The following is a 10,721-nucleotide window of genomic DNA, read 5'->3' on the forward strand; positions in this document are numbered from 1 at the left end:
ATTTCAATCCCATTATTTTTCTTACTAAGGCCCATTGGTTTTGTTGGGGTAATGTAACCTACATAAATTTTTCCGAGCCCATTATAATATCCAAGGGGTTTTTGTCAACTCCCCCAACCCTGAAAAAATCCAACTTCGAAGGCCAGCAGCCCAAGAACACAACTCCACCCGGTTATTATTTAATAGGCCCGCTCATTCAATAAAAGTTATTATTAATTACACCGGCTACATTAACATTAACTACTTTTATTATCATCAGTAAATCCTTTTCCTAATCATGGACAACTGGCACAGCCCCTGCCAACTGCGGGACCCACCATCACTTTTCTTGGCATCATCAACCACGATTTTCAGAACGCCACTCCTTCTCTCTGGACACGCGTTCCAACCACAGGCACCCCAGGTTTCATCAGCAGCTGCGGAGGAATATTGAATTCAGCACAGTAGAATTTTCCATAAAATAAATATAAAATTTATGTACTAAACATGCTAAAAAATTTTCCGTTTTGGATTAGTTTCTGTTTGATTTTTATTTTTAAATTTAATATTGTCGAAACGAGAAAAAAAATAGTGAAAAAAGTCTGCTTGTTATGATCAAAATCGACACAAAACAAATGTGATTAACCAAACTTTAACTATGCTTAATAAACGAAAAGCTCATATTTTGTAAGAATGAAAAAGATGCACCTCTTTATAGTAAATAATGACATTGTGATGAGATTAAAAAGCTACATAGACAAATATCATTTTAAATTATATGTATTTTCTCACGTTTTATTATATAAGTTTTTCTATTTTAAAGATATTATTGTTTTTATCATGAATAAATGAAAATTTGATAACAACTAAATAATTATAGTTTTTAAAAACCATACATGTCTTTTCATAGAAATATAAGTCAACCTTATTCATAAAACAATCTTATGCAGTAAAAACACTTTTACTGCTATGGTCAACTCTCTTCTTACAACACTTATAACTTCAAAGAAAATCACACTCCTGTAGAATTACAAATCACTCTTATGAACATTCAATAACTTAAAAATCATACACACCCACCTCTCATATACTCTGAAAAATAAGTACATGATATACAATTTTATTCATAAGACACATTAATGTCACTTGAAAGCAATTCACACTTGTTGTACAGAAAACTTATTCATCACAAAACACACTAACAGAAAAGAATTAATATTTGTTGCCATGATGTGATCCACTTGTCCTCTCTTGCTGTATTTGGAATTCCATGAAACCTTGCAAACAAATTTCATGAACAACTATGTTAGTCATTTTTTGTGTGTCTACTATGTTTGTCATTTGCTAAATGTTAAAATAGCTTTAAAGTCAAAATATATTGTTTGTACTCGTTTCATTAGATACACCTTAAACTACATCCTTTATTATTGCACAAGATATGTGATTCACGTGATAATTAACATTAACATAGCTTGTCAAGAAACACTTACAAAGAATGTTGTCTGATACCTTGATTCATTGATTATGTTAATTCAAGTCTTCTTCTTCTTCTTCGCCTTCTTCCTCCTGCTTGGTTGAGTCATTGTCATCTTCTTCTTCCTCCTGCTTGGTTGAGTCATTGTCATCTTCTTCGCCTCTCAAATAGTGTTTGATGGCAGTATTCAGATCATCACTCTGGCAAAATTCTCCCTCTGTATCTTTCACCCCTTGTAGCTCAGGTGATACCACATTACCTTGATAGAAAGTTTGCATACCCTTGCATTCAGTTATGAAAATTTTATGCAACTGTGGAAAATTCAAGTTTGGCTTCCCCTTGAAAAAACTTTCAAGCTTTGGCAAGTTGCCAAGATATATAAATGAGAGCTTGGGGAACGTCACATCTTCATTATCATTGTCTCCATCTCCAACCATTACTGTCTCTAACAACTCACAGTTTGATATGGACATCCTTTTCAGTTCAGCAAAACTGTTAGCAGTTGAGGATGTAAACAAATATTCCAATTTTGCACAATCCTTTACATTCAACTGAGTCAGTTTGGAGAATGAGACAGTGGATGGTGCCAAGTTCATCAAACAATTACATGCCAAAATTTTCAAGTGTTCAAGATTTTCAAGAAGTGGGGCCATCCAGGTTTGCTCGAAGCCTATGGATTCAAGCTTGTATAAATCCCTAAGAACCAAGCCTTTAAGCTGTGAAAGAATTTTGGTATAATTTTCTGTGTCATTCTCAGGCCTTTGTGAGTTGAATATCTGTTTGAAGCCACTATCGACCACTGCGATCTGTTCTATAGCAGTTAGTTGAATCTTTGAGATGAAATCATCTGGAAATGAATGTAAGTCATCATGAAAACTATGCAATTTGAGGAATAAGATTTTTTGGAGGTCCACTTGAAGTTGTCCTTGCTCAATCATTATGATGTCTTCCTTGTTGAGCGAGAGTCGTTGCAAACGGGGAGCAACAATCTAGGATACAAAATCCAAAATGACAAGGAAAGTAATAAGAAATTAAGAGTCTTAATAATTTTTTTTCTTTCCAAATATGTAACCTACACACATGGAATGACTTGAAAGCACCAATACTAAGATACTAAAGTTATAAAAACGTGCAAAATAAAATAATTTTATCAATTTATGTCATGTACCTATATATGTGCAGAAATTAATAAAATGTAACAAAAATGTTAGTCAACTGTCGATTGAAAATAATTGGCCCTAAAATTTGCAATAGACCCTTTTTTATTGTAAAGAATCACTTGTAGAAAATGAGAACTAATAGAAATAGTTGCACTAAACTTTTCTGAACAAATAAACTCATGATGCAAATAGTTGAGGCAAGAAGTTTAATACCTTTGAAGGTGACACCACACTGTCATCGTTGTCATTGTTGTCACCATCACCGTCGTCGTCGTCGTCGTCGTCGTCGTCGTCATCATCATCATTGTCACCATCATTAGCATCACCATTGTCACCTTCATTGGCATCGTCATTCCTGTCATTTGTTGCAATGCCATCTTGATCCTCTGCTTTTGAATATGGAGAATTTTCTGAATCAGCTGCAAACATCTTCAGCTCTGGACAACGATAAACATCCAACTCTTTTAACTCGGGCCAATCTAGAATTTGCCTCCCAGACCAAATGCACCTTAGAGCAGGCAATTCCCAAAGCGTCAAGGTGGTTAAGCAAGGGAACATTAGAAGTTCCTCATCATTTTCTTTCCCTGCAGTTATGGCTTCATTTTTTCCAACAATTTCCTCTAGCTTCACACAATTTCTCACATCTAATTTTCGTACCTTATTTTTGAAAACTGATTCCGGAAACAAACTTGTTATGCATTTACATTCCTTCACAATGACTTCATTTAGCAACGGAAGCCTGAAACCACCTTTAGGATCCTCGTTCCACACATGCCTTAAAGTTGGTAGGTTTTCCAAAATTATTGTCTTCAAGGGAATGTCAATCATGTTTGGATCTTGTGTTGGTGATGAATATTTTACATCAAATATTGCCTCAATAGAATCACAGTCTATCACCAGCAACTCTTTCAAATCATTCAGGGAAGAAAGTAAATGAGATGGTAGTAATGCATTTGATGAAATATCACACCCTTCTGGAATATGCATCATGGAACTAATAACGCTCCTCAATTTTGGTAAATTAAACAGCATTAACTTGACTAGCTTGTGGAACTTTATGAGCTCTTTATTTGCATCCTTAGCAACAATCTCCTCCATCTCTTCACAGTTTCCCACATCTAATTCTCTTAGGTTATCTCCGGCAATTGAAGCTGGAAACAGATTCTTTATTCTCTTACATTCATCAATAGTAACTTCTTCCAGATAAGGAAAGTTGAGACCTCCTTTAATAGGATCATTGTTCCAAACATGCTTCAGAATTGGCAATTTCTCCAAAGTCAATTTCTTCAATGGAATAACCACTGTGCTTGAATCAGATGTTGGAGTATCTTTGACTCTGACATCAAATATTGCCTCAACAGAATCACAATTTCGCACCACCAACTCTTCTAGATTAGTTAAAAGAGGAAGTAAATGAGATGGAATTATTGCATCAGATAAAAAATCACACCCATCCACCTCTAAGTATTGGAACTTGCAACTGGGGCAGTTAACTGGGATTGGCACCTTACCAGCCCATATTTCTTGTAGATCAGGAACATCACTAAGAACTATACGTTCCTGAAAATATTTTTCCCAAAAAAAAAAAAAGAAACATGAAAATTATTAAGGGCGAATGCAAGGCCACCATAATACTTTTAGTTGAAAAATCAGAGTTGACTAATACTAATTCAAATGTAAAATAAATATAAAAAGATAGACCCTAACATTGTAAATTATGATTATGAGGCAAATGTTCATAACTCAATAATAAAAAATAAATAATATTTTAAAAAATCATTTTTTGGTTTCCCAAGCTAAAATTATTTAAATATCTCTTTTGTATTGAAAAACATAATAATTTAACTAGTTTATAATTGAGTATTTCAATAAACTACCAAGATATTGTAGAGTAACAAAATATATAAGGTAATCAAAATTAAAAATTATAATAGTGTAACGTTTTTTAATTATGTATTATTCTAGTCTTGTGAACGAAATGAAGTCCTTTTGGTGTCCCTGTGATTAACAATTAAAAACACACACATATATGGTTAAATTAAGCTTTTATTAACCATAAAGTAATCTGTTACTAAGAATCTGATCAATCAGCTTAAAAGATTAAATGATTTCTCTTCCATCCTATTGAATAAATTACACTGTTCATCAGTTCAGTTAATATAACCAAGTGTAGAAAATATTTCAAATTTGGACATAATAAAATTTTATTTGGAGAAGGGTCTTTATTTATTTATTTATTACCTCACTAAGAAACTGCCATACTGCAGCAGCATTAAGATGATGGTGGAAGAACAAATCATCACTCGAGTTGTACGAAACTTGAATTCTTCTAGAAACGCTGACATTTCCATGAGAGAAAACTTTCATCTTGGAGCAATCCACTATGTCCAGTTGAATGAGAGAAGGTAACTTCAAAGTGGCATTCCCTGAATAAAAGCATTCCAGGCTTCCCAAAGATCGAAGGGTTATCCTCTCTAGCTGCTTAAATTCAATAACGTCGTCTTCCGTCGTAGCATTCTGCTGTTCTTCCCCCACAATTTCTTCCAATGATTCACAATTCTCAACTTCCAACTCCTCAAGGTGTATTAGCATTCTCGCTGTTGAAGATGTGAATAGACGTAGCAATGCCTCACATGATTCTATGTGCAGTTCTTTCAGATTGGAGGAAGATTCTAGCACTATTGTTGTCAATTTTGGACAATCAGAAACATCTAATAGACGCAGCTGCTTCGACAAGTTTTCTACCCCACTCATGGATTGCAACTCACTTAATTTGAATAGGTACAATTCTTTTAACTTTCCAAGAATTTCCTTATTATTATTAGCTTCATCATCATGGGAGGGCAATATATTTTTGAGAGTTTCATCACAGTAATAGCTTACCTCAAGTGTTTCCAAGTTGGGTGTCTTCTCAAATAATTCAACCGGCACATTACAGTTACTCTTCCCATCATCATCAAGAAGGTAAAGTTCATTCAAACTCTCAAGATTTTCATCCTTAAACCATGAACCTAATGCTTGAGTGTGTCTCCAATTCAGAGTCAAATTTTCCATCTTGGAAATATCCTATGACAGAAAGGGTTTATAAGTATAAATAACTGTTTGAAGCTTATGATTATAAAATGTAACAATTAATTATTTCAAAATTATGAAATTGTTAGCGAATTGACTCTAATAATTATCAATTATTCTAAATATAGACAATTATTGTATAGTTTTTAAAAATAACTTTATCAAATAGGTTTTTAGGTTTTCTAAGTAAATTTTTGCGTATTGCTCAAATAAATAGAAAGAACTTTTTAATTAAATACTCTAAACACGCATATATTATTTTTTATATGACTCATTATATAAATAAATAATCATTTGAAAATAAATTTAATTTGCAGACTTCCTCATTAGAGTTACTAAGAAAACAGAGAAAAAAATTGAGAATGAAGAACATATAATAATGTTTTTTCCACATCAGAAAATATAACAAACGGGTATCTATACAATACCCTTAACAAATTCGAAAGTATGTATCTCATTCAACGTAATTGATATAAATGGTTTTTAGATGACTTTATTTTTTGGATGTACAAGTAAGATTGAGAATGTAAATATGAGATTTGAATCCTATAAAATAAAATAGTTATAAATATAAAATGAAAAATTTAGAATAGGATAATGGAACTCGATAGAAGTTATAATTATTACATTCACTTTGGAAGATGTATATAATAAATAAAAAAATATTTGGAAGACAATATAAAATCATTCTAAGTCTTGGTTTAAGAAAACTTTTAATTTTTAAAATTAGTTTATGAAAGTTAGCTTTTAAAAGATCATTTTAAAAGTGCATCTATGTTTGACAAATCAATTTAAAAATAGTTTTTAATAAATACAAGTAACACTAATTGTATTTGGTAAATTAACTTTTAAAATTTACAAGTACTATAATAGACATAAATATAAGAGTTAAATTTGGAAATTAATTAATGTATGAAATTATATTAGACTTTTGTAATTTTTTATAAATATAAGTCAATTTTAAAAAACTCCACCTTAGGTGCTTTCAAAAGCAAGCACCTCTATCTTCTAAAAGTTATAAGTACAAGTAAATGATAATTTTGATTTACAAAACACAAAATGAGAAGCTTGTGTACCTCTTAAAAAAGCTTTATCAAACCAAGCTTAAAACAGCCTAAAGTTATTTTGTTTTGCATTCAATTACTTTATTTTGAATTCCTTTATTACCATCAGAATAACTGAATAATATTAGATATAATAAGTGTGTAATTATAAATATTACATACATAAAATTATAAATGCTAAGTTAAATAAAGTAATTTTGAGTGATTGTCTCTCCCTAGCATTTACTCATAACAAATTACAATATAAATTACTTACCTTTGTATTCATGAAAAGTGGTTGCTTAGTAGTTGAAGTGTTGTTTTGATTTTCTTCTGGATGACTCTGAAATAGCTCCAGTTGATCATTGCAATCATATACGTCCAAGCAATTTAACTCAGGGCATTCCAGAGTGAACTTCTGAGAGCAGAAGTCAGTAAGACTTGGCAAATAGCACAATGCCAATGTAGTTAAACAAGGAAACACAAGATGTTCATCAACAGTTCCAGCTTCTTCTGCTTCAACGATATTGGATAACTCATCACAATCTCTAACATCAAGTTCCTCAAGCTTCTTAAGATCTCTGGCCAAGGCTATAGGAAACAGAGTTCTCAAATCCTTACACTCATTGACAGTCACTATTTGTAGATTTTTGAAGCTGAGAATTCCTTTTTTTTTTGGTGGCCACACATGTTTCACATTCGGTAGCGCTTCCAAAGTTAGTTTCTTCAGTTGGAACGATGTTCCCATCATCTTAGTATCATTCATTTCAAAAATGCCTGTTATTTTTTCGCAGTTATCCACTTCCAATTCTTTTAAGTTCTTGAAAGTAAAAAGAACATTTGATGGAATTGCGTATGGTTCAAACTCACAACCACTCAGCTTCAAAGTTTTCAAATTGTTAAACAATTCTTCCCGTAGCCCTTTTTTGAACACATTTTCTTGTTGGCCAACTCCTTTGCTTTGCCATAGTTGTTGTAGATGAGCAAGATGATCAGAAACACTTACTTCTTCCATGCCTTCAAAAAACATCTGTGAATTTGTTTGAATATATTAAATTAAAAATTATGTATATTTCTTATTCCAAATCTTAATTCTTTGAGAACTACCAAAAGAAAAGAATGAAATTCAGAAAATGGGCTACACATCTATTTTTGTGTACCTTCTTCTTGAACAGATATTGTATCGTTTGTTGTAAATTGTTAGTCCAGTACGATCTCATCTTCTCTTTTTCATGAACAACATAGATCTTTTGCAACATTGGCGTGTTCATACCTTCTTGTTGGGAGAAACTTTTCAATTTGGGACAAGCACTCACCACAAATTTCTCTAATGTTGGGAACTGAAAGGCACAATTCTTGGAGCTGCAAAAGCTTTTGAGGTGCTTCAGAGACACGAGCTCAATTGTTCCCAGTTGTTTGAAAATGATGTCACCGTTGTCTTTATTATCTTCTTCTTTTCTTCCTTGTCCTTTCTCCGACACAATTTCCTTAAGAGATTCACAATTAATTACCTTCATGGTGTTGAGTTGACCCAAGCTTCTAGCAGTTGATGGTGACATTAAATATTCTAATCTTTCACAGTCAACCACTTCAAGCTTTGTCAAGTGTGAGAGAAATACATTACAAGGTGCTATGGTTTTCAATATTGAACAATTTTGAAAAACCAATGACTCTATCCTTTGAAGAATTGGGTCTCGTTCGAAGCCAATCCTTCGAAGATTTGGTAGATCTGTTAACTTCAAGCTTTTTAACTGTGGAACGACTCCTAAGCTTTCAATCTTTGCAAGCCTTTCAAGTGGCACCAGTTCTTCAAAAGAACAATCATTCAACCATAGATTCTTCATATTAGGATTGCTATGAAGGAAAGAATATAGAATTTTAGTATCCTTCAATTTAGATAAGTGAAGCTCTTCTAGATTGTCCCTTCGATAATCATAGTTAGTCGATGACGTTGCATGTCTCGACTCAATTTGAATTGACTTCAAATTGTTGATTACCTACATATTTAATAAATCATGAACAGAAAAATTAATGTAGCATGCATAAAGTTAAACATATCAAAATGCATATATATTCTCTATGCCATTTCAATTGGCTCATGAAAACATTTTTATTTGATTCTTTTACAGGTTTGAAGGTTAAGTGTTGGTTTGAATTGGCTTTTTTGAGTGAAAAAATATATATATATATTTTTTTAAATAAAGGACTTTTATTCAATTTGAAACTTATTTAGATATGTCTTTTAAAAAATATATTTTTATTAAAAAAATAAATTATTTATTTTTTCTAAAAGCTAACAATACCTTGCTTTTGACGTTTTTAATACTTAAAAACCCTTTTTAAAAAGCCTATTCAAATGTGAAATAGTTTTTGTGTGTTAAGAAAAAAAGATCTTTTTTAAAAAGATGAAAAAAAATAAGTACTTCTTTCAAAAGTTAATTCAAACGGACCCTAAATCCTGAAAGAGATGATGACCAAAAAAATTCCCTGGTAGAACACAGAGCATAAAACAAAAAATTACACATTCTCTAATTTCTAACAAAATATGCCTATAATAATAGCACACCGTTACAACCATCATTGCAATAACCATCAATCCTGACATATTTTTATTTGATGATAATGCAAACGGGTAATCTAATTAACTTTATTTTATTCTAAGTTATTTTTCTTCTGCTATTATGAAATACTAATAGAAATACTCAAGAGTTTAAACTTTAAAGGCATTGTTATTACCATTTCAGGAAAGAGGATAGGCTTTGTTTGTGTATCTATGATTTCTTCTCTGAATGGTTCCAATTTTTCACATTCTTCAATAGACAAGTTGTTCAGTGCTGGAAATTTTATTTCTTCAGTTCCTGGATAGAAACTCTTGAATTTTGGTAGTCTTAAAAATTTGATGGTTGCCAGTTTTAGAAAGTTAAATGCGGTAAGACTACTTATTTTCCTGTCGACGTCTTCTTCCTTGGCAACAATTTCCCTCAATTGAGAGCAATCCGACACCACAAGGTCTTCAAGATTATTTTCAAGTGTTTTGGCGACAGGAACTGAAAATATGTTTTCCAACCTTTCACAATCCTGAACCCATATCTTATGCAAATTGTTTAAGCTAAGAATCCCATCAAGCTGGTTTTTCTTCCTGTTGAACTTGAACACATGCTCTAATTTTGGAAGTGATTCTAAATGAACATCTTGCAAGTTGGTTGTTGCATCCTTAGAAGATGCTGGCTTATTTTCCCAAGCTGGGTCAAATATAGCTTTGATTGACTTGCAATTAGTAACCCTTAAGTTGCTTACGTGCTGAAATATTCCCACATGAGAAGTGAAAACATAGCCCAATTTATCACACTCATCAATGACTAGGGTCTCCAACTTGACAAAGGAATCTATGGGGAATTCAAAACCATTACATATCCCACTCAAAGTCTTCATGCTACTAACTTTAATATTCTTCAAATTTGGAAAGATGGTAACCTGCTGTGTGTTCACAATGCAATAACAAGAAACTCAAATTAAACCAAATGTCATACAAATCAAACCAACAAAGAGAGATAACAAATAGTAAATTAATATAAGTAACTACATCAAGATGTAAAAATGTAATTTCGTCGCTAAATTGGTTGTTTTTTGGACTTGTTTTGTATTTGCACTTTTTAAAAGTTAGGCGTGCATTTTAAAGTTAACTTGTTTCTCAAAAGAAAAAACAACCATTTATACTCATGACAAAAAAAAAAAAAAAAAAATTAACATTGTACCATAAAAGATGGGTTTCGGTTGACAAAAGTACCAAAAGTCCAAAACCCCAAAGTTTGGTTGACTCCGTTTAAAAAATACCATGAAATTCCCATAGTACCCTCATTATCTCCAATGCTACACCCTCTTCTCTCACCAACAATCCACTTCACCATCTCCATCATCAACATCATTATCTTCATTATCAATCAACAGCATTCCTCCCCACCCCACCCCACCCCTGCAGCTGCCACCCTCCTA

General features: G+C 32.3%; 1 protein-coding gene across 1 annotated transcript in view; it reads right to left on the bottom strand.

Moving 5' to 3' along the window:
• Positions 1-1,007: 1,007 nt before the first annotated feature.
• The window catches only part of LOC107473347 (uncharacterized), a 23,922-nt gene continuing 14,208 nt past the window's right edge, over positions 1,008-10,721 (bottom strand). Inside the window, exons 7-13 of the mRNA XM_052257732.1 lie at positions 9,465-10,205; positions 7,889-8,725; positions 7,006-7,758; positions 4,855-5,679; positions 2,827-4,173; positions 1,470-2,442; positions 1,008-1,256 (exon numbers count right to left, since the gene is read on the bottom strand). Coding sequence (XP_052113692.1) covers positions 1,507-2,442; positions 2,827-4,173; positions 4,855-5,679; positions 7,006-7,758; positions 7,889-8,725; positions 9,465-10,205 — 5,439 coding nt within the window. The 3' untranslated portion in view covers positions 1,008-1,256; positions 1,470-1,506. The remainder of the gene's footprint in view (positions 1,257-1,469; positions 2,443-2,826; positions 4,174-4,854; positions 5,680-7,005; positions 7,759-7,888; positions 8,726-9,464; positions 10,206-10,721) is intronic.

The sequence above is a fragment of the Arachis duranensis genome, chromosome 2 (genome assembly GCF_000817695.3).
Source record: "Arachis duranensis cultivar V14167 chromosome 2, aradu.V14167.gnm2.J7QH, whole genome shotgun sequence".
Lineage (NCBI taxonomy): Eukaryota > Viridiplantae > Streptophyta > Magnoliopsida > Fabales > Fabaceae > Arachis > Arachis duranensis.